Source organism: Dryobates pubescens, chromosome 7 (assembly GCF_014839835.1).
Source record: "Dryobates pubescens isolate bDryPub1 chromosome 7, bDryPub1.pri, whole genome shotgun sequence".
NCBI lineage: Eukaryota > Metazoa > Chordata > Aves > Piciformes > Picidae > Dryobates > Dryobates pubescens.
The window spans coordinates 10,284,091-10,309,502 of NC_071618.1; the positions used below are offsets into that span (position 1 = coordinate 10,284,091).

The 25,412-nt window shown below is 40.8% G+C and overlaps 2 protein-coding genes across 2 annotated transcripts; one reads left to right on the plus strand and one right to left on the minus strand.

Annotated features, from left to right (window-relative positions):
• Positions 1-580: 580 nt before the first annotated feature.
• Positions 581-12,970, minus strand: ABHD13 (abhydrolase domain containing 13). Its single transcript, XM_054163032.1, has 2 exons — positions 12,817-12,970; positions 581-1,791 (listed from the first exon to the last, which is right to left on the minus strand). Exon 2 carries the CDS (start codon positions 1,754-1,756, stop codon positions 743-745), a length of 1,014 nt encoding a protein of 337 aa, XP_054019007.1. The 5' UTR covers positions 1,757-1,791; positions 12,817-12,970; the 3' UTR covers positions 581-742.
• A 202-nt stretch (positions 12,971-13,172) lies between these two features.
• On the plus strand, positions 13,173-17,441 carry LIG4 (DNA ligase 4). The gene is made up of 2 exons (XM_009898704.2): positions 13,173-13,207; positions 13,877-17,441. The coding sequence occupies exon 2, from the start codon at positions 13,893-13,895 to the stop codon at positions 16,626-16,628; it is 2,736 nt and encodes a 911-aa protein (XP_009897006.1). The 5' UTR covers positions 13,173-13,207; positions 13,877-13,892; the 3' UTR covers positions 16,629-17,441.
• Positions 17,442-25,412: the final 7,971 nt, after the last annotated feature.

A 25,412-nucleotide genomic window follows, 5' to 3' on the forward strand; every position in this document is an offset into this window, starting at 1 on the left:
AGATTGCACTGCTCATTTTTCAAAGGTTACTCCTATTGTCTATGACGAAATTACCTGGGCAAAATCCTGAAACCATGATGTTTAGGCACATACAACTTTCTGGGCACTGTTATATTACAAATAGTAAAATGAACAAAGGGAAAGTGTCTTTTCCTCTTCAGTTACAGTTTGAAATATATATGTATGCATAACCATAAAAAGAACAGTAATAACCCAGGATGGTATACCTGCAAGTATACTCTACCATTAATGCTAGTTTATATTATTTAGCACACTGAAGACTCCCCACCTTGCATAATATAAAATTTCAAGGAATAACCTCATGCATGGCACACTTTAAATAAACTGTAAGAGAAACTACAAATCATTGTGCTAACCATGACTGTCCAAAAAGCGCAACACATACAGCAATGAACACTGAAGAGCCTCCCATTGTTCTAAACTAATACATTCTGTACTACTTTTGTAGTAAGTTCCTTTAATAGCATCCATTGTACATATCAAACAAATGGAATATACAGACAGAGATACCAAAAAAGTGTGAGAAAGACATAAAATGGTTCATTTACAATGCTGCAAAAGTTATCTGGAACATCTCAATAAAGCATCAAACCTTTCCAAGTTTAATTTCACTTTTTAGGCAAGTACAGACGTGACATACATTTAAAAATTAACATTCTTTTACCACTTTCCACAAATCAAGGTACAGTGCAGGTACTCCCCCCACCCCAAAGAACATCAATCATATTATTGTTACATTGGATGATGTTTTCGCCATTTCTTCAGGGGAGTGACTCTTTATCACTTCTTTGATGAACTGTTCAAGCGCAGTGAAATACCCCTGGCACTGCCAAGTGTCATTATGAGTTCCATCAGGAAATATCGCCAATCTCTTAGTCCGAGCTGGGGATAATTCATACAGCTGCTTCATCATAACTGGTGGAATTAACTGATCAGACAACCCAGAGATGAAGAGAGAAGGCATTCTGCACTGAGAAATTTTTCTGTAGGACAGAAATTTGTTTTTGTAGCACCATAAAGGAAGATATCTCATTGGAAAAAAAGAAAACAAAGTGCTGGCCATGTATGGGATGCTAAGAAAGGTGTTCTCCACCACGATGGCAGAAATCCTATGGGAATTTTCAGAAGCTAAATGAATAGCTACTGCTCCCCCCAAGGAACGGCCAAAAAGAAAAATTTTTGTTTTATCAAGGTCGGACCGAGTCATCGCATAGTCTAACACGGCCTCAGAATCTAAGTACAAACCTTCTTCACTTGCTTCTCCTTCACTTTTTCCATACCCTCTATAATCAACAAGAATTAAGTTTACTTTCAGGTTTACCAGCATTAACAGAGCATTTGGCAACCTGTGGCCAATGTTGCCTGCATTCCCATGAAAGTAAATGATGGTTGGAGAGTATGCTGCATTGTCCCCTGTGTATCTCAGCAGAATAAGATTGAGAAGAACTCCATCTTTGGTTTTGATGAAGATATTTTCATGTGGTATACCAGTAGGCATAGGAACATAAAGGCGTGATGAAGAGGGCTGTTCAGGAAAGTAAAGTAGCACATCCTGGAACTTATATAATATACCTGCTATTGACAGAAATATTAATATAAGTAGTAAAATGCCTCCATACAAGTGAAAAGTCACTATCAAGGGTAAAAGACAAATACGACAGAGACTCCAAGACCAGGAAGCCAATGCTAGCAGCCATCTTTTAGCAAAGGTCCAAAGCATCCATGACTTTTCCATCGTAGAAGTCAGTGATCCTTTACTACAAGTAAAATCTGTTAAAAAAAAAAAAAAAAAGTGTAAGTACAGGGGAAATTGAGGAAGTGATTTAAGCATTCATACTCGCAGAAAATGAAAGCAAGATAATACATTAAAAGATAAACATTAAACTTGGTGGCAAACTCCCTTTGTACTATCGGAAACCATTCAATTCCGTAAAACAAGCAGAGAAGCAGTCATAAGGAAGAGGCTTTAGAACTCTTCAAAATCCCATTTTTTCAGCAGGCAAGGCCCATCAGTAGTACTAGAAAAGTAGATGACTAGGATCATAAAAAAACTTACGCTTTCCCTCTGTATTCCCTACCAACCAATGGAAAAATCATACAGACCACACCACCACCAGTTTGGCAAATAGCCCTTAAATTCTACGTTGCTACTGATGATGGCCAAGAGAAGCACTGAATAGGCCTATGCACTTCATTCTGCAACCAGTGAGAACTCACAGTGCACTCTAGGTCTATCACTTTAGTGACCATCTTCCAGAATCTTCATCAGCTGTGATTACAGAGCAACACAAACTGGTCAGGAGAAAGAGACTCCTTTGCAGTAAGACACCACACTGTAGTCACATTAACGCCAGCTGGTTTGCTATATTTTGACTCATTCTGTTTCATACAGATAGTAGAAAGCTATCAGCTCAGTAACTCACATTAGATTTCTAACTGCAGGATTGTATCATGACAGAAGATCACTGAAAACAATCACCTAACAGCATTATTCTCTCATCAGTGAAAAGTACAACTGCTGGAAAATCCAAACATGAAAAGACTCATGACAGAAACACACACACACAGCATAAATGGAGAGTGATGGTAATCATGTATTAGACGATCTTTCCCAACTGTAACAGACATTTATGTCTCACAGCACACATACAGAATCTCTCACATTATTCAATGCTGGGTTCAAGTAGAATAGAATAGAATTAACCAGGTTGGAAGAGACCTTTGAGATCATTGAGTCCAACCTATCATCCAATTCTATCTAATCAACTAAACCATGGCACCAAGTGCCCCATCAAGTCTCTTCCTAAACACCTCCAGTGATGGTGACTCCACCACCTCCCCGGGCAGCCCATTCCAATGGCCAATCACTCTTTCTGTGAAGAACTTCTTCCTAACATCCAGCCTAAACTTCCCCTGGTGCAGCTTGAGACTGTGTCCTCTTGTTCTGGTGCTGGTTGCCTGGGAGAAGAGACCAACCCCCACCTGGCTACAATCTCCCTTCAGGTAGTTGTAGACAGCAAGAAGGTCACCCCTGAGTCTCCTCTTCTCCAGGCTAAGCAACCCCAGCTCCTTCAGTCTTGCCTCATAGGGCTTGTGTTCCAAACCCCTCACCAGCTTTGTTGCCCTTCTCTGGACACGTTCCAGCAAGTCAACATCTTTCCTTAGCCGAGGGGCCCAGAACTGGACACAGTACTCAAGGTGTGGCCTAACCAGCGCTGCGTACAGGGCCAGAATGACCTCCCTGCTCCTGCTGTCCAGACTGTTCCTAATACAGGCCAGGATATCATTGGCCTTCTTGGCCATCAAGTGTAACATGCTAGCTCTAATTATTTTATATAACAACTAGATACAAATGAGAAATAAAATTAAATCTGCTACATCTTAAGATTTACACACTGATGAAAAGCAATATGAAATTAAGCTTGTACATAATATTCTTCAAATATATGACTAGTGAAATACACTTGAGAGTAGTTATCTCAACTTTGTTGTATTATTTATGAGCTCATGTTCAATACCCACATCCAATTATGCACAAGTATTGTCTCTGAAAATTTAATTATTGCAACCCATTTCTTTAGTAAAGATGTCACATTAATCAGCGACACAAGCTAGAAACTTTAAAGGAGGCCCCTGAGAACTACTGACCCTGTCAGCCTTTCCTCTGTGCCTGGGAAGATCATGGAACAGATCCTCCTAGAAGCTGTGCTAAAGTCCATGGAGGACAGAAACATCATAGAATCAACAAGGTTGGAAAAGACCTCAGAGATCATCGAGTCCAAGATGATTCAAGACAGCTTGCATACATACACCAAGGGCAAGTTCAGTCTCACCAACCAACCTACTGGTCTTCCATGATGGGGTAACTACAGCAGTGAACAAGGGAAGAGCTACAGACAGGAACCTCCATAACATCCTTCTCTCTATGCTGGAGAGATACACATTTCATGGGTGGCTTGTTTGGGTGGATGAGGAATTTGCTGCACAGTCACATTTAGAGGGTAGCTATCAACAGCTATGTTCAGATGGAGATGGGTGACAAGTAGTGTCCCTCAGGGGTTCATACTAGGCCCCATGCTGTTTCATATCTTCATCACTTACCTAGACAGATGGGATTGAGTGCACCCTAAGCAAGTTTGCAGATGACACTAAGCAGAGTTATGTGACTGACATGCCTGAGAGATGGGATGCCATCCAGAAAGACCTGGACAAGTTTGAGAAGTGGGCTCATGCGAATCTTAGGAGGTTCAACAAGGCCAAGTGCAAGGTCCTGCACCTGAGTCAGGGCAATTCCTGGTATCAATACAGGCCAGCAGACGAAGAGATTGCGTGGCCTGTGGAGAAGGACTTGTGAATGAAAAGTTGGACATAAGCTAGCAATACGTGCTTGCAGCCAAGAAAGCAAATCACATCCTGGGCTGCACCTAAGATGCATGGCCAGCTGGTCAGTGGAGGTGATTCTGTCACTCTGCTCCACCTCACTCTGGAGTCCCCAGCACAGAAAGACACAAACCTGTTGGAGTGGAGGGCCACAAAAATAATCAGAGGGATAGAACCCCTCTGCTATGAAGTAACAGCTTGTTCAGCCTGGAGAAGAGCAGGCTCTGCAGTCTTTCTAGTAGCATTTCAGTAATTAAAGAGGGCATGTAAAAAAGATGGAAACAATCCTTTTAGCAGGGGCTGTTGCAATAGAATAGGGAGTAATGGTTTTAAACTACTAGAGGGCAGATTTAGAATAGGTATTAGGAAGAAATTTCTTACAATGAAGATGCTGGAACAGGTTTCCCTAAGAGATGGTACATGCTCCATCTCTGGAAACATTCAAGGTCAGGTTGGTCAGAATTTGGACAAACAGTGATCTCCTGTAAGATGTCCCTGCTCACTGCAGGGTGTTGGACTAGATGGCCTTTAAAAGTCCATTTTAGCTCAAAACATTCTCATGATTTTATGAATTTCCTAATGAAGCTGACAAATATTTCCTGGATTACATTTCAAGACTATAAGAACACTGACACAGTAACATTCTCCTTCAAAATTCTGCTTTCTTACAAAATGAATGCTCTCAAAAATGCTTTATTAGACGTTCACAAAAGAGCAGGAGACTCGTCATTGAAAACAACTACTAAAAAACCACAAAGTCGTAAATACCTTACTTATGGTGATTAATTTTTGCAGATGGCTATCTCATATACACTAAGGAACAGTATTCAAAGACTGATAGAACTGATTTTAAAATCCATGATCATTTTGATTGTGTACTGCTTTCATTTTCATTTCAGTAGGATAGTATCAAAATGCTGTACTACAGATACACTGCTGCTGCAGAATTACTTTTATATGTATAGATAAAAACTTTGCTACTGCAGTTGCAAAAGCAATGCACCCTTTAGCTAGAACTCAATATATGGTAGTTAGCAGGAAGACTAAACTACACAGCCACAAACTTTTCATGCCCACCTACACATTTCAGTAAAGCTGACTAATCTGAAATAACAAGTACACGACTATTGAAGTTTTCTTACCAGCTATATGAAACCACTAGGTCGTCCATTTCCAGACTTCAATCAGACCATGGCTCTAACTTCCCATCTTACTATAAGATTTGTTAGCTAGAGGACTGATGCAAGTTTCACTTAGATTCTTCCCTTCCTCCTTCCAGTAATAACTGAAGGATTACTAGAAAGGAAAATGATGGTTTCTCAAACAAGAACACAGGTCCAGAAGAGACACTAAATCAAGTCTACACAAATTAATTCTCAATAAAGCTGCAAACCATGCTTTCTGTTCAGCCCAAAGTAGCAGGTCTTACTAGTATTATCTTGTTTGACCTGTTACTGACAATAAAAGATGACAGAACAAGACAGAAGCAGAACAAGATTTCCATTTGAAAGACATAAAAAGGGTAAGATAATACAGTAATTTTCAGTGGGTGATGAGATGTTCTTCAACACTTTTTGAAGTCTGTGATACTTAAGACTGCTCAACATACTACAAGACTGTGCATATAAAATACCTATTAAGAAAAAAAAAGTCTGGTCTTAATTTCTAGTTACTGTTGTACTGGATGGGAAGTTATAAACCTTTCAGTTTACAGTACAACATTTTATGACACAAAACCTCTATTGTAATGGGTTGAGGTGAATCTGTTGCTGATATTTAAACCATGCTGCCATCATGCCAGCTTAAAAATAAAAGTGCTAACTGATGCAAAGTATTATGGTGCTTGAAGTTCAGACTGTAGCATGAGAGACTTCCTGTTCCAGTTACTGCTTCCAGTTTCCAGGTCAGGGGTGTTGAACTGGGCTGGCTGCAGGTCAGGAGTATGGGGTGTTAGGTCCCTGGCTTCTGCTGCGGGTTCTGCATTTTGCTGTGCTTTTCTGCAAACAGGCTAAGGTAAATGTGCGTCTTAACATCTCATTAAACTTTATCTCAACACAGAGATTGTTAGGTTGTGGGTTTGGTTTTTTCGTTTTATAACTTTCCCCCCTGCCTGCGTGTATAGAGTGGGGCTTGTAGGATAAGGCTGTGTTAATCCAGGACATTCATGCTGAATTATGAAGAACACATTTTGTGATTCTCCCGTATCTTGCAATGGATGCACAAGGACTGTTGGCCCAATGTGGAGCTTCAGCTATTTCATAGCAACTGGTCCTCACAAACAGTAAAAGCCTTAATTGACACTGGAGCAGAGATCTCCCTGATTTATGGGAATCCCAGGAAATTGACAGGATGACCTATAGTTATTACCAGTTTGGGAGGGAAACAAAGCAAAGCTGTGCAAACTCAACCAGAAATGAAAATAGGGAATCTGCCAAGACATTTGTATCCCATTTTGATTGTTCCTATCCCAGAATACATAAAAGGGATAGATATTTTGAAGGGTCTGACTTTGAATCTCCCCAATGGTTGGTACCAAATTGGAGTAAAGAATCTCATTAGTACCTGACCAGTTTTGGTAGGAAAAATGAAAACACCTCCTGTGCAAATTCCTGTTGTGACCATGTTAGTAACAACAGAAAATTTTGCAGTACCACAAAATAAGAATGAGGTGCAGAGGTTTACCAGACTATGTGGTTTCTGGAGACTGCACATTACAAATTCAAGAGAAATTTTTGCTCTGGTATATAAAGTGACAAGTTAAAAACATGAGTTAAAATGCAGAGATAAGCAACAGGCTGCCTTTGAATTGGCCAAAGAGGCTATTCAAAGGGCTTTAGATTTATGGCCCATGCAAAATGACAGGACATGGGGCAATGGGTGGAAGTTGAGGCACAGGAAATTCTGTGGAAACAAGGAAAAATTATTTCACTATGAGGGTGATGGAACACTGGAACAGGCTGCCCAGAGGGGTTGTGGAGTCTTCCTCTCTGGAGGAATTGAAGACCTGCCTGGATGAGTTCCTGTGTGACCTGGTATAGACGATCCTGCTCTGGCAGGGGGGTTGGACTAGATGGTCTCTCAAGGTCCCTTCCTTCCCCTAACATTCTGTGATTCTGTAAAAATGGAGAAGTGGAGTTAAATCTATCTGTAAGTGGGACACATGCCAATTGGAGTCTCTGGCAAAAACAGGGAAAGAAAAAGGTTACTCTGGTTTTTTTTGGGGAGAAAACTGATGGAGGCAGGAAGCAATTATACATCCTTTGAGAACCAGTTATTAGCATGTTATTGGGCATTGGCAGAAACAGAACAACTTATGACATGAAGTGGCTCTCCATCCTGAAATCCCTGTCAGGCAGTGGGTTACAAGTTCTGCAAAGACCCATCAAATTGGACATAGCAAGGAATAGAATATCATCAAGTGGAAATGGTATATTCAGGACAGAGCCAAAGTAAGGGTTGGTGGAGTAGCCACCCTCCATGAGTGGGTAGCTGCTGCCCCCCAAAGGGACCAACAGACAAATTCTGACCATGAGGTTGAACAGGAGTGCCCTGTGTGATGGGTAAAGACTTTAGATCAGGTAATGCCTCTTGAAAAGGAACATGTCTGGTTTACTGATGGATTAGCTAAATACATAGAAGGAAAGAGGTTTTAGAAAGCAGTCAGTTACCATTCCCATTCAGGAAGATATTTAGAGACAGCAGGGGAAGGAAAAACCAGTCAATATGCTGAATTATGATTTAGGAGAATGCCATTTATACACTGATTCCTGGTCAGCTACCTGGTTGCCAACATGGGCAGCCAAGGATTGGAAAATACATTCCAAAGAAGTCTGGGGAAAAGAATTGTGGGAAAATATCTGGGAAATGGTACAAAGGATTAAGGTTATCATGTTTCGCATTGATCCTCACAGTATCATAGACATGCTGAAGCAACTCTATAACCCTGTTGCAGACAAGCAAAGATTTCCCAAGCCAGATTGGATTTCCCTCAGAAAAAGGATCATGGAAGCTTGTTGAAATGGGTGCACCAAAAATGTGGGCACCTTAGAGAAAAAGCCAGTTAGAGGTGGGCTCAAGAACATGGCATAATGATACTTGATATAATCAAATCTGTAATTGCCCAGTGTACCACATGCCAACTTAAGCAATCGGTGCCTAATATTGTGAAAGGGCAATTAGGGAGGGGGAAATTACCAGGACAAATTTGTCAAATGGATTATATTGGATCCCTACCCCAGGACCAAGGATGTAAATACATTTGCACTGCTGTAGATACATTTTCTGGATATTTGATTGCCCACCCTTTCAAGAAGGCTACTCACCATAACACTATCTTTAGAGATGATAATCCTGTATTATGGAATCTCTCTGCAAGCTCAAACAGAAAATGGGACTCATTTTCTAAACAAATTTGCGCAATATGCTGAACAGAAAAATATTCAGTGGGTTTTTCACATACCATATTACCTACAAGCTTGGTCAAGTGAATGAATGGGCTACTGAAAGAACAGCTAAAGAAAACTTGGAGAAGGGAGCTTATCCCAATGAAGGACCCATCTCACAGATGTGCTGCACATCCTTAACAACTGGCCCACTGGGGAAATGGAGACCTCCCTCACCACACGCAATTTGCAGGTGAAACCTCTGGCAGCGAGTGAGACTGACTTACTGAGAAATCACTGTAGAAATCTACTGAGAAATTGCTCCAGGTGCAACAGCCCCTTACTGGGCCTCACCAGATGCAGCAGGACTAGACCTCTATGCTCCAACCTATCTTCGAACGATGTTCATATTATGGAGGCAAGTGATTGATGCAGATTCAGATTATCAAGGAGAAATTGAAGTAATCCTACTAAATAATGGTGAACAAGATTTAATCATTCAACCCCAAGATAGAGTGGCATGATTGCTGATACTGCAGTTTTGAAAACAGTGGTAAAGAAAGGGGATGCACCCCAAATTACCACTATTAATGGTAATAAGGGATTTGGATCTACTGGCCTCAACAGCGAGGCAAAAGTGTGGGTCCAACAGCTCAATGGCCCTCCCAGTCTGGCTGAAGTAGGAAAGGATAATTGTGATCATGAAACCTGGACAAGAAAAAAACAGGAACTTGTCCCTCCGTGTTACTTACAAGAATATCTAGCTTGTATAGAATTTTGTTTTGCAGATCCTGCACAACTAAAATTACCTGTCTACTGCAACAGTCCATTAGAAAAGGATACTACCATTTATAATTTGAATTGGATAATTAGATTACAGGCTGACTTGGAAATAATAACCAGACAGCTACATCTCTTAATTTTCTGGCTGATCAATCTACTCAAATGAGAAATGCAATTTTCCAACATCACCTGTTTATTTGTTGCAGGAAGAGGAAAGAGTCTGTGGGAAATTTAACAAATCTAACTGTTGTTTGCCAACTGATGATAGTGTGAAAGTGGTTAAAACAGTTAAAAGAAATCAGGAAACTGGCCCAAATACCTGTCAAAACATGGAAAGGTTGGGAACTAGGTGTGTTCTCAAGGCTGCTACATTTTTCTCCCCTTTTTCATACAACTGATTACAGATACTACAAAAGGAATACAAGTTATCATCATGACCAATGAGCAGAGACTAATTGAAAGGCAAAAGGCAATGCCTTTATGCCTAATACCTGAATCTGAAGTTACCTTACAACCAGACATGTCATGAGGAATGTGATTTATCTGTAGGTCAAAGGCCCAATTTAAGTGATGAGGCCTGAACAATAGGCCCCCAAAGAAAGTTCACCTCTAGATGAATATCACATGCCATTCAAGCATCATGCATTCTTAATATCCACTCACTAGCAGGGTACATATCTATTCTTAGGATATAACCATTAGCAAATATGCACACTCATTATGGAAAGGTGTAGCTTAGACAAAATACAATCATGAGAAGGGATGAAATATTATAAGAATGCAATTAACTTACTTTATTTAGTACAATATCATGGCCATGTAAGCAGATGTTCAGCCTTTTTGGTAAATCAAAGCCCTGCGTGTAATCAGGTGTTTGGCCCTGCTTGACAGACTGTCAAGACCATATCTGAAAGACTGTCAAGGCCATGTGGCCAGGTGTTTGGCCCTGTTGGGCAGAATGTGGTCAAAACCAAATAGGCAGGCATACTCCCTTAAGTTTCTCCCAGGGCCCTGGCCAGGCTATGGGAAGAATCTAATGGGAGAACAAAAGCCAGATGTTCCGGCATTCAGTTACATAAACTTGTTTATTCAACAATATAAAAGCTGGACCCTCCTACAGTGACTTTGGAAGCCTCACCTATGTGTGGACACATTGCATACCACTTCCCAACTGCCAGGAAATGTTCTCCAAATCCTCCCTGCAACCAGACATTCCCTTTATTTCCTTTATAGTGCTGTTTGATGTTTCTGGATTTTTGCTCATATTGTTTAAATTGTTAATTGTTCCTGCTGGTGAGATATCTGTTCCACAACTAAGTATTTCGAACCAGTAAATAGGTTTTATTAATATTTTCTGTGGGATTTTTATGATTAATAAAGTTATTAATATATTTATTAATCATTCCACTTATTGAATATTAATAGCCTCCTTACGATCATAACAATTACCAAGTAAGTGCAACCAGAGCTCCCCAGCGATTGTGGTGTCTGGATGATGGTAAAGTATTGGGGCAATTGGCAATGTATCTATCCTAATCAGTATTGCTAACCTTATGTAGTAATGAATAGGTGTATTACCTTGATATATCTTATCTTTGTTCCATTATCATCATTTATCCTGGTCACACTATTATTGTTGTGCTTGCTTTCTTTTTTCTGCTGCTTTATGTATAAGTAAAGGATAAACCTATCTCTTGAACTTGGTGTCTGTGTCCCTTGTGCTAATCCCATCAATTGACAATACAATCTTCAGTTAACTGGAAGAAAATGAAGTGTTAACAGCCAATACCCCTAGAAGTTACACCTGCTTTACTGATGAAATCATGCATACTACGTTTATGCTCCTCCTATAAGTTCAGTTCTTGTTTGAAACATCTGAAAGACTTGAAAACATCTTATAATGAAGTTCAAGAATCATAATTAAATGTCCTGAACTATATATACACAGAACACGCAGTATAAAACATACATAGTACACAATAACAAAGTTATGATAGATTTACATTCCATGGTGATCTTAGGTTGACAGTTGGACTCGATGATCTTAGAGGTCTTTTCCAACTGAAAGAATTCTGTGATTCTATACATTGCCTCCTTAAAAGTAACTTTATGAGCAACCTTAAAGTCTGCAATCCTTCAAATTTCACAGTTTAAAAACAAACAAGTAAAATAACCTCATTTCTTAGAAAACCTAAGAAATACATGAAGACATCTGTTTCCTTCTACTGCACTTCCTTCCCCTATACTCCACCATCCTCCAGATAAGAGACAAGATTGATGAAAGCTTTGCATTTACATATAGCTTATTCAAAAGACTTCTGTAAGTAGAAATATTAAGTAAACAGTAAACTACCTACTCCTAACCAAAGGAAACACAGAGTAATAACAATTAAGTATCAGACATTGAAGAACTGTGGCTTCTAAAGTGAGCAAGCCAATAATCCTATTTATTTCAAACAGCAAACTTCCACAGCTCTGCATCAAGTGGTACATATTCGTAACAGGAAGTGTTTACCCCTTATCTCTTAATTCTACTTCTCTTCCCAACTGAGAGACCTTAATGAACCATACAAGCACATCTATGAGTTATATTAATACCGTGTAAAAAAAACCCAAACATTTATCGTATCAGAGCCTTAGATTTCTTGCAAATATGGACTTCTAAAACATATTACTTTCCAAGCATACTAAATTATTTCCATTTCTATGTGAAAGAAACATTCTGCTCAGACTTTTCAATATATTTGCTTGGCACAATAAGTAAAGTTATCGTCGTCTGCCTCATCTTCTACGAGCACCTTCATTTGCAGACATCGTTCCATACAGAAATGGAGACGAACGAAACACTAGAGAAAAATTCTGCTGGGAAGATGCAAAAACTCTCCCAAGGCTTTACAGGAAAGTACTTGAAGGAACTTTGAACGGTGCTATCAACACAGCAGTTCCTCGGGAGAGAGGTCCCGAAAAGCCGGCTCAGGAGCCACAGGCCCCACAGGACAGCCTGGCACCCGCTCCCGCCCGCTTGTCAGTCACAGTGAGACCCTGAACACCAAACCAAAAACAAGTCTGCCGGCGGCCGCCCACTTTCCCCACACTGCCTTTGCCCCTGCAGGCGCGCCCCGACTCCCTCCCCGCCTGGTCACGGCCTTACGGGGACGGGACCGCGCTGGCCCGGCCCGGCCCACCGCCTACTCCTCCCCCACCTCCCTCCCCGCGCCGCGGGGCCGGCCCGAGACGAGGCGAGACCCACCCGCCGCATCCTCTCGTGCGGCTGCGGCGGCTGCCGCCGACGATAGCTCAGCCTAGCACAGACCCCACACGCAACTTCAACCACCGCTCCTTCCGAGGCACGAAGTCACATTCGCCGCAGCCTCCACTTCCGGGTCAGGAGTCTCTCGCCCTTTTCCCCGCCTTCACCGCCCCAAGCTTCTCTAGCGCTTCCCGGCCGCGGAGGCAACTGCGCAGGCGCAGCCTCTGTCGCCGCTACCACCGGCGACCGGGGGCCAGGCGGGAGTTCCCTGTGCTGTCGAAACTCTGAGTCTGGGGGAGGGGCACGGGCTGTGATGTCATCGGGGCTCTCTTCCACTTCCCGGGTGGAGGACGACGGTCTGACCCCGGCTCTTCGTGTAACACGGTTCCGCGTAAGTCTCCTCTGCTGGTAGCCGTTCTTTCCCCGCTCCACGGTTGGCTCGGCCGACGCACAGCAGAAAGTGCTCTCGGGTGGTGTCCGGTTTACCTTAGCCCAGTGTCTGTGGCAGCACCGTAGCGAGGTGGTGTGGGTGGGATGCCGGCAGGAGGAACACCGGGAGCGCTCTGGCCGCTACCCCTCGCCCCTGGTCGCACTGACCCCCACCAAGAGCGGCACCCGGCTTCGTAGGACCCCACTCTCTCAGCGCCACCATGGGGAACCCGGCGGGTCTCTTCAGGCGCTGGGGAGCTGCCAGGCGCCCGGAGCTGGGGGACAAGTGGGCAGAGGGCGAGCTGGTGACGAGGATAGGCTGAATTCCAGGAGAGAATGGTGAAGGAAATCAGTGTCAGAGCAGTGAAAACTCCCGCCTGCACAACAGCGAGAAGGGTGCGTGATGCCTTCTCCTGTCTTGCCATCCTCTTGTCTGGGTGATTTCTTGCCTGGGTGCTGAGTCTTACCTGTAACAACAGTGGTGCCAGCTGGAGGCCTCATATAAAGATAGCAGTTAAATCCTCATTAGAAATATGAGAAAATCAGTAAATTCTATTTATTTATTTATTGAGACGGAATAACATTGTGATTTTTTTTTGCACTACAAATACATGCTTTTTTCTGTTCTTAGTGAAAAAGTGACTCAGATGGCTTCCACACCTACTTCCGAGTCTTCTAAAAAAACAGTGGCCTCTCATGTGCCTTTTGCAGACCTGTGTTGTACTCTGGAGCGAATACAGAAATGTAAATCTCGTCCAGAGAAAACAAAGTGTTTCAAGGATTTTCTGGATTCCTGGAGAAAGTTCCATAAAGCTCTTCATCAGAAAGAAAAAGACGTGACAGATTCTTTTTATCCTGCTATGCGACTTATTCTTCCACAGCTGGAAAGAGAAAGGATGGCATACGGGATTAAAGAAACTATGCTTGCAAAGCTATATATTGAACTGCTCAATTTACCAAAGGATGGAAAAGATGCTGCAAAGCTTTTGAATTACAGAACACCTGCTGGCTCACGTGGAGATGCTGGAGATTTTGCAACAATTGCATACTTTGTGTTGAAACCTAGAAGTCCAAAACAAGGCAGACTGACAATAGAGCAAGTCAATGAGCACTTAGATGCTATAGCTAATAATAATGCTGCTAAAAACAAAGGTCTGTTAAAAAAAAGTCTTCTCCAGTTAATTAGCCAGAGCACAGCACTGGAACAAAAATGGCTCATCCGGATGATTGTAAAAGATCTAAAGCTCGGTGTTAGTCAACAAACTATATTTTCCATTTTTCATCCTGATGCTGTTGAATTGCACAATGTCACAACTGATTTGGAAAAGGTTTGCAGACAACTGCATGATCCCTCTGTCTCACTTAGTGATGTTTCTATCATGTTGTTTTCAGCCTTCAAACCAATGCTTGCTGCTATTGCTGATGTCCAGCAAATCGAGAAACAAATGAATAACCAAGTATTCTACATAGAAACTAAGCTGGATGGTGAACGTATGCAGATGCACAAAGATGGAGATGTGTATAAGTACTTTTCCCGAAACGGGTTTGACTATACTCAGCAGTTTGGGGCTTCCCCACTTGATGGTTCGTTAACACCATTTATTCATAAAGTATTTAAAAGCAATATACAAAATTGCATTCTTGATGGTGAAATGATGGCGTACAATCCTGACACGGGAACCTTTATGCAGAAAGGAAACAAATTTGACATAAAAAGAATGGTGGAGGACTCTGATCTGCAGACCTGTTTCTGTGTATTTGATGTATTGATGGTTAATGATCAGAAGTTGGGCCACGAAGTACTAAGCAAAAGATATGAAATCTTAACTAGTGTATTTACCCCGGTAACAGGCAGGATGCACATTGTACATAAAAGAAGTGCCAGAACAAGAAAAGATGTAATTGATGCTTTAAATGAAGCAATAGATAATAGGGAGGAAGGCATTATGGTGAAAGATCCCCTGTCCACCTACAAGCCTGACAAACGTGGGGAAGGCTGGTTAAAAATCAAGCCAGAATATGTCAATGGGCTGATGGATGAGCTTGACCTTTTAATTGTTGGTGGTTACTGGGGGAAGGGCTCACGTGGTGGTATGATGTCTCATTTTTTGTGCGCTATTGCAGAGACACCCCCTCCAAATGAAAAACCTACCGTTTTCCATTCTATTTGTCGTGTTGGCTCTGGCTATACTATGAAGGAGTTGTATGACCTGGGTTTGAAACTGGCTAAACACTGGAAGCCCTATCATAGGAAGAACCCTCCCTGTAACATTTTATGTGGAACTGAGAAACCTGAAATGTACATTGAACCTTGCAACTCTGTCATAGTTCAGGTCAAAGCAGCCGAGATTGTTAACAGTGACATGTACAAAACTGACTGCACTTTGAGATTCCCCCGAATTGAGAAGATAAGAGAGGACAAAGAATGGTATGAGTGCATGACTTTAGACATGTTACAGGATCTCAGAAGCAAAGCAGAAGGGAAGCTGGCGTCTAAGCACCTTCATATAGATGAGTATGATGAGCCACAAGAGAAAAAAAGGAAAACTGTATCAAAGGTGAAGAAGATAATTGGAATAGCCGAACAATTTAAAGCTCCTGATCTTTCTGGTATAAGCAAGGTTTCAAATGTATTTGAAGATGTTGAGTTTTGTGTTATGACTGGAACAGCAAAATACTCAAAATCTGATCTGGAAAGCAGAATAGCTGAATTTGGTGGCAGTGTGGTACAGAACCCAGGGCCTGAGACTTACTGTATCATCGCAGGAGCTGAGAATGTCAGAGTGAAGAATATCATTGCTTCCAACAAATATGATGTGGTGAGGTCAGAGTGGCTTCTACAGTGTTTTCAGTCCAAAATGCTGGTGCCTTGGCAGCCGGCCTTTATGATTCACATGTCTCCTGACACAAAAGAACATTTTGCTCGTGAGTATGATTGTTATGGAGACAGCTACACAGCAGATGCAGATGTTGTGCAACTCAAGGAAGTGTTCTCGAGAATGAAAGACAATAAGGTGATGCCTTTGGACGTGATTGCAGAGTTAGAAGAACGCTATTCATGGAACAACTATCAGCTCAATATATTCAGAGGAAACACTATTTATGTGGACTGTTATGCTGTTGTTAATGAGCCCAGAACCAAAATCCATGGAACAACGCTATCAATTAGAGCTTTGGAGCTCCGTTTTTATGGTGCAAAAGTAGTCTCTCACCTTGAAGAGGGTGTCTCCCATGTTGTTATAGGAGAAGATTGTTCCCGAGTAAAAGACATAAAAGCACTGAGGAGAACATTTGGGAAGAAATTTAAAATTGTATCTGAACTGTGGGTAACACAGTCAGTGGAGGAAGGAGTCCCCAAAAATGAAAATCAATATTTAATGTAAAGTAGTTTTTAAGCTTACAGCAAAAATGTTGGTATGAGGGGATTTGGATATTACAAGATTGCCTTGAATTTTTGGTATGTTTTTTATCTCTTTAAAGCAACCTGGCTAAATAACAGTGCATTGTTGAAACCAGAAGAAGGCTTTTAATTACAGGGTTGTGGAAGCAAGGGGATGCTGAACTGTGTTGGAGGAGAAAAAAAAGAAGGCACCACAAGATAGATCATGTAAGCATTTTAATTAACAAAGAGGTGTCGGGAAAGATAGAATATTTTAAATAAGAGTATTCCTAACTATTAATGGTGCTTGCCTCCATTGTTCAAGGTGGAGACAATAATTAATATTTTATGAAGATTCTGCTGCTTATTGTTTATTTATCAATTTACAATCACATTTATGTTTTTTGTGGAATTGTTCTGTGTATATTCTATATGCTATCGATTTTAGTAATTTATAAACCCCGTACTATTTTAATTTGTTTACATTTGTTTTAGCACTGAGTCCCACACAGCCTCAGCAGCACTTCAGTTTTAGAATATTGCATTTAGAATATTACATTTATTGTGTACATAGCCATTGTAAAATAGAACCTAATCTTCTGAATGAGGTGCTAATGAATTAATAGTGACCTATATATATATGTAAAATACAAATCAATTACGTAATAACAGTCATGGCTGCCTGTGCTCATTGTGGTTAAAGTTAAACCATGAAGTGTGACAGGACTAGGCTTTTGCATGTAACTATCAGTTTATCTTTCAAAAAATGTTTCATAAACTATTTCAGAAGTGTGGGATTAATTCTCAAATAACCATTTCAGTGTATTTTTTTTTCCAATTAATAAATCTATTTTGAAAGTCTTCCCAATTTGTTTTGGTTTGTTTTTAGTGAGAGAGAATTCCTTTGAAAAGCATGAAGGTTTTTACTTTATTCTGTTAGATAATGTCTCATCGCAAAATTAATGCATTAAAGTTGAAACACCAATTCTTGTTACACCAGTACTGCTGTTGAGCTGATTGCGCAGCACCAGGTTTTGGCTGACCTGTTTCTGCAGTGCTTTTTGTGGTTGTGTTCATATGAAAAAATACTGTAAAAATAATTAAGAAATGTTGTGTTAAAGGCTAACTGGAGGGAAGTTTATTCCTATCCCATATATTTAGTGTGTTAGGAGCTCCCTTATTATTTGATGACATTTAGGTAAAAATGTAATAACTGCTCTTCTTAAGCCACCACATATATTGTTAAAAAGCAGAATATTTTTTATGTACATGAAATGGTACATACTAAAAGACAGTGCATTATTTTTCCTCTAATAATTTGAGGAGAAAATTGGTATATTGGAATTACAATGCTTCACATTTCACTTATTTGACTTCTGTGTAATGTCATATATTCTGATTTATAGACAATACAAAGAGAGTTTGTCTTCATACCCACACAGTTTTTTCTTCAATGAGTTTCAGTAAAAAAAAATATAGTTTAGGTGATTCTAGTTCAGAAAGGTATGAGCAGCAAAGACATACGAATTACAGCTGACTGCTGAGACATTGTGAAATATCTCACTTTGGCATCTAAAGGTGATTTCAAAGCATGTATTTAAAATGTATTGATTTCACACTGTCTTTTTGTCCTCTCAAAGCTATGCAAGGCTGGGGAATCTAGAACTAGTAACTTACCAGCAATATTGTTATTCTTTTTATTGACTTCTCTCTGGTGGATCTCAAGAGTTAACTAAGATACAAGTTGATATGTGTTTAACTGGCAAACAGTGAAGAAGCATACTGTGGTGACAGGATCTGATGCACCTTGTATTTTGGGAACTGATTTTCTGAGAAAAGGGCATTTCAAAGACCCTAAGGATTACAAATGGGCTTTTGGAGTAGCTTCTGTAGAAATTGATGGACAAAAATTGATGAATCTGCAGTTGTGGGTCAACATGAGATAGAAGATATAAAGTTGCCGGTTGCTCCTCAGACTGTGCATCACAGACAGTACAGAACCAACCGTGACTCTTTATTGCCCATTCAGAATCTGATTCATCAGTTGGGAAGTCAGAAGGTCGTCAGCAAAACTCATTTACCTTTCAACAGTCCAGTGTGGCCTGTGCGAAAGCAGAATGGAGACTGGTGTCTGACAGTCAACTTCCGTGCCCTGCATGAAGTAACCCACCTATGAGTGCAGCAGTACCAGACATGACGGAACTCCAATATGAGCTGGAGTCCAAAGAGGCCAAATGGTATGCTACCATAGACATTGCTAATGCTTTCTTCTCTATTCCCATAGCAGAGGAACGCAGGCCTGTTAGCTTTCACCTGGAGAGCAGTCCAGTACACTTTTAACAGATTGCCAATGGGCTGGGTTCACAGCTCAACCATCTGTCATACAGTGATCCATGATGACCTGGAGAAAGGTGGTGCTCCGGAACACATCCAGTTCATCGATGATATCATCATCTGGGGTAAAACTGCTGAAGAAGTCTTTGAGAAAGGTGACAAAATCATTAACATTCTCCTGAATGCAGGTTTCACCATCAAGCAAGACAAGGTGAAAGGACCTACCAGACAGATCCAGTTTCTGGGAGTGTGGTGGCAGGATGGATGCCAACACATTCCAGTGGATGTGGTAAACAGAGTCTCTACCGTGGCAAATCCTATGAACAAGAAAGAAACTATACATTTCTTGGGTATAGTGGGATTTTTAAGACTGCACATTCCTGGATACAGTCACATTGAAAACTCTGTATGATGTGACTCAAAAGAGAAGCAGTTTCCAGTGGGGACCTGAACAGCAAGTGGTCTTCGACCAGATAAAGCAAGAAGTAGTTCAAGCAATGGGTCTGGGACCTGTCTGAACTGGTCCAAACAGTAAGAGCATTTTGTACATGGCTGCAAGTGACAATGGTCCAACCTGGTGCTTGTGGCAGAGAGCTCCAGGTGAGACATGTGGACGTCCTTTTTGTTTCTGGAGTTCAGGCTACAGAGGCTCAGAGGCAAATTATACTCCAATAGGAAAAGAGATCCTAACTGCCTATGAAGGAGTAAAAGCTGATTCTGAAGTAATTGGAACTGAGTCACAACTTCTTTTAGCTCCCAGATTACCAGTTTTGAATTGGATGTTCAGAGGTAAAGGTTCTGCGCCGCATCATGTCACAGATGCCACAGGGTCCAAGTGGATGGCTCTGATAACAGAGAGCTCGAATAGGAAATTTTGAAAGACCTGGTGTGGTGGAGGTGATCACAAGCTGGCCTGAAGGCACTAGCTGTACAAAACCTCCAGAGGAGAGAGTAACTCATGCTGAGGAAGCTCCTCCTTACAGTGACCTTTCAGATGATGAAAAGAAATATGCTTTGTTCACAGATGGTTCCTGTTGTCTTGTTGGAAACAAGCGAAGGTGGAAGTCTGCAGTGTGGAGTCCAACATGCTGAGTTGCAGAAGCAAAGGATGGAGGAGGAGAATCCAGTCAATTTGCAGAGGTAAAAACTGTCCAGCTAGTTCTTGATGTAGCTGAACATGGGAGATGGCTGAAGCTTTATCTCTACACCGACTCATGGATAGTAGCCAATGCTCTGTGGGGTTGGCTAAAGGACTGGAAAAAGAATGGTTGGCAGAGAAAAGGAAAGCCTATTTGGGCAGCTGACCTGTGGCAGGACATTGCTCCTTGAATAGAGAGAATTCCAGTGAAGGTGAGACACATTGATGCTCACATTCCTAAGAGCAAAGCTACTGAGGAACAACACCACAACCATCAGGCTGATCTAGCTGCAAGAGTTTCTCAAGTAGACATGGACTCTGATTTTGATCTTGACTGGGAACACCAAGGTGAGATGTTGTTAGCTCAGTGGGCTCATGATTCATCAGGACATCAAGGCAGAGATGCAACATACCAGTGGGCTCGTGTCAGATCCATAGATGTTTCCATGGTTGCTATCACACAAGTCATCCATGACTGTGACATTTGTGCTGCTATTAAGCAGACCAAGCGAATTAAGCCCTTGTGGTATGGTGACAGATGGTCCAAGTACAAGTATGGTGAGGCCTGGCAGACTGACTGTATCACTCTACCTCGTTCTCAATCTGGTAAGCAATATGTGCTTACTATGGTAGAGGCAAACACTGGATGGTTGGAAACTTATCCAGTTTCACATGCAACTGCATGCAACACCATTCTTGGTCTGGAGAGACAAATCCCATGGAGACATGGAACTCCACAGAAGATTGAGTCAGACAACAGAACTCATTTCAAAAACAATCTTGTGAAAAACTGGGCCAAACAGCATGGCATTAAGTGGATATTCCACATCCCCTACTATACACCAGCTGCAGGGAAGATTGAAACATTACAACGGTATGCTGAAGACCACTCTTAAAGCCATGGGGGGGTGGATCTTTGAAAAACTGGGAGAAACAAATAGTACAAGCAACTTGGTTGGTAAATAGTAGAGGTTCAGTGAGCTGGACCTGCACACTCAGATTTGCTATGAAAGGTAGAAGGTGATAGAGTTCCTGTTGTTAGAGAAAAGAATCTGCTAGGAAAAGCTGTTCGGGTATTTCCTCCTTCAGGAGAGGCCAAACCTGTCTGAGGGGTGGTTTCTGCTGAAGGTCCTGGTCACACTTTCTTGGTAATTGTTATGATCGTAAGGAGGCTATTAATATTCAATAGGTGGAACAATTAATAAATATATTAATAACTTTATTAATCATAAAAATCCCACAGAAAATATTACTAAAACCTATTTACTGGTTCGAAATACTTGGTTGTGGAACAGATATCTCACCAGCAGGAACAATTAACAATTTAAACAATATGAGCAAAAATCCAGAAACATCAAACAGCACTACAAAGGAAATAAAGGTAACGTCGGCAGCAAAGCCAGAGATTGCCCACAAGGCGGGGCGAACTCCAGAATTCTCTAGGGCAACAGACCTGCAAAAGATGCTTATAAAAATCAGATTTTGTAATTACTCACTGACTGTGGTACCCTGTGGCATGTGTGGGGATTTAAACAAAACCAAAATGGCGTTGACCACGTGAAAGCTGCAGGAACACAGTTTCCCTTTCTGTTGGTGTCTGCAGCTTGTCACTGAGACACATTCAGCATTTATCCCCGAAGGCTTTGTAGCTGAAAGCCTTGTAGAAAAGAGGTTCTTCTGCTGCAGTTCTTTGCAGTGGCACTTGTTGCTTCTTCCAATAAAACAAAACTGTCCTGGGGACTCGGCTTCTCCTGGGTTTTGTCTCTTGGCCCGGCGAGACATGTCTGTCTGCTCCTTGGCTTTACAGCGCTATACATTGAGGGGTCTTTGCAGTCCTGTCTGGGCAAACTGAAACACAGCTCGGATTCCAAGCGAAGCTTGTGATTTCTCCCAGAGATTTGACAATTGCAAGGTAAGGCTCTGGCTCTTTTGGCTGGTACTTGTAGATTTCCCAAGACAATAAGGGCCAGTGACAACAAAGATTGAGTGATAAAACCTGACACTGTAACCTATAGAAAGAGTTCTTCAAACGTGGCCAAAGGCACACACACCTGTTCGACTTGGACTCCAGGACATGTTCAGACAAGCCTGGCTAACGTGGGCATTTTCATGGAAAACCAGATCTGCTGGCTCCTGCCCCATTGTCTGGTTCAGAGCATTTTGGGGGCTTTTTTTGTCCCTTCAGGAAAGTAATTCAAGAGAAGGGTAAAATTCAGTGTATTCCACAAAGAAATCTAACTTTAGGTGAGAGAGTTTAACTTCAGAGTGTTGTACAGATTCAACATTGTGCCCAAAGGAAGAACCCGTGAGGAATCTATGGTGCACAAACCCTAAGGACCCTGAGAGCCCTGAGTCAACTGAGAGTCCCTGTTCCTTTTCTTTGCCTCATCTGTGGAGAGACAAACTGTTTTCTGTTTTCTTTTTTCCTGGTTTTTGGACTTCTGAATCATCTACATCTGAGGACAGCCAGAATGGACCATGAACTTTATTCACTCATTGTAGGTATTGGTTTAGATCAGATGGATAGTATTAACAGCCAATGAAATTGTTTAGAAGGGGTGGATTGTTGTAGTTTTAGGCTATTCCTTTAAAATTTAGCTGCAGATGTTGAGCAGAAAAGTAGAAAAGTAGAAATAAATCACTATTGGGTGTAAAAAGGAAAACAAAGGATTATTCTAAACAAATTCATTGGACAAAATGTGTGGGATGGGCACAGATGTATCCTAACAGTCTTTCACATTTCACTTCCATTTTTTTTTCTTTTCTCCTGTGGCTTTAGCTGCTTTCTGCTTTGCTCGGGGAGATAAGTAACTGCTTCTGGATGGCCCTGGAGATAAGAACTAACATTCCTTCTCAGCTCCTCTTTTATTGCGAGGGGGGGAGGAGGTTTGGGGGAGGAGTGGAGCATCTTCCCTGTTCTCTGGGAAAACCAGAGGGGTTACGGGGTGTGTGTGTGTGTTTCCATGCTATTTTCTAATTGTAAATATCTGTGTAATATTGTAAATACTGTATATTTTGTACATATTCATTGCATTCCATTGTAGAGTGTAGTTTTTGCTTCTAAATACAGCTTCCATTTGCTTCCAACTGAGTTAGTCATGCTTAGTTAATGTGAATGGGAAATTTCAACCCACCACAACACTGTGTACTAAAGATTTATTTTTATATTTATTTAAACTGAAAGTACTTTTTCCCAAATAATTTTTGAAAAAACCTTGCAAGTGCAGTATGCTGGTTTAGCTTGTTTTATTTTGTAATTTGCCTCAGTTCTCAATCATGGATATTTGTATGTGTCATGATAATTAGCATAGTGGATAATGTCAGCCAATTTTAAATGTCATTTCTTCTTTTGGTTGCTATTTCATACATTTACACATATTTTAAAATGTCATATTTAATATGTCAGTGTAAAAATTGACTCTTGCTACTATGCCATAAAAATACAGACATTGCAGGTCAGGTTTTCTTTTGACATGTTTCTTTTACATAGCAGCTTAGGTGGATGGACTGCCTGCATCTGCAAATGAAACTGGACCCAATTGTTAATATATATCTAGAATGTAAATCAGTGGACAGGACAATCCCTGGCTCCTCTAAGCAAAGGAATTCTCATGGAAGAACAGTAGTGACAGGAAGATAGGAGTATCTGTGAATCTGCTTTGTTTTAAGGAAATTCTAAATTGTACTGAAGGAAAAAAGGATTCAAAAAGTAAGAATATATTGTCCATATACAAGCTTTTCTTAAAAAGTCAAGATATGCAGAGAATTTCAGGCATAACATCTATGAATTAATATAAAGATTTTTAGGTAGCAATAAGAGCTGATGTGGATGAAAGGAGTGCCTGTGTACAAAATAACGTCTTTTATGTATTTATGAATGTCAGGAAAAAATAAAAAGTTGATATACAAAACTAGCCTCTCTTATTATGGAATTGTCACCCATTCAAAACTGTTCAAGAGACGATGCTGGAGTCTAAATGCTGAAGCATTAACCTAATGTTTGAACTGGCACTATAAAATAATTGTCTGCTGTATTTCTTACTGCAATAAATACTTCCATTTTCTTAATTACATTTAGATCTTTGAAAATAGGAGGTTTGTAGGTTAAGATCTCTTAGATTATATTTCATGTAAAGCTGATAATTTTTTTAGAAGCACTTGGACCAAATGTTTGCATTGTAATGTCAAGTTTTAAGTTTGCTTTAAGATTATAATCCTGAAGAAGTGGATAAAGAAAAAAGAGGAGAAAAAAAGACTATAGATCTTGTAGTTTGGGGTAAATAGAGAAAAATTTTAAATTATTCCTGTTCACTATCTTTTAAATGGCACTTTGCAGAAATGCTTCCAGTGATGGAGAAATGAGCACAACTTTCCAGACCTACTGTAGTTGAATATCTAGTAGGTACCCATCCTATCTGCAACTGTTTTGGTGACTGATGGACCAATTTCTTGGTTAGTTGCAGTGGCAGTTCTGCAGAGGCAATAAACTTCAGTACCCCAGGAGAAGTTTTTGTCATTAATTTTGTTTATTAAGTAGTTTATTAAAACAAGTTCAGATCTAATTAATTTTTTTTTTTTTTGGTACTTTTCAAGGTGTATGCTGAAGCTGTTGTCATGTGATTCTGGAATTAAAAGCCTGTGGAAAGCTGGCATGAAGTATGACAGTCTATGAATGAGTTTTTTTAAATATTTCTTTGTATGATTTCTCTGACTTGTCAGTGGAAACACAGAGTGTGTTGACCATACAGGGCTGGTGAAATTTCAGATGTTGTCGTACATCAGAGTATACACCCCAGAGTCACACCTAATCATGTAAAATGAAGGACTGTCTTGCTAATGTTGTAGGTATTTATGCCAGATGTAAAGCAAGTGCCTCGTTCTGATACTGCTCTTTTATAGTCTTCATATGCAGATGAATGGAAATACATCTGTTGCAAAGCAGTAGAGGATGGCTTCCACGTTATGTGTTGCCTCTGCTACCATTACATGAGAATGTAAGAGTCCAAAATCATTAGTAGCATGTTCAGAAGGCATTGAAATATGGTACTGCCAAGGTCAATTTATTCCTAAGATAACGTGCTGAATTCTTCTAACTCCACTTGGAATGTGCCTGCCTTGATAAGCAAGCAAGGCATTTGTATGAATGAGTTGAAAAATTATTCACTGTGGCAGGGAGCTGTAGGGCTCTTTCATATGAAATTAATAGCTTGTGTACTAAGGGGAGAGCAGGAAAGCCTTGACTAGTTTTAGGTACATGCAAGCTAGCACAACTTTAATCAGCCCCCTTGCTTTATTTCACATTTCATCTTTTTATGT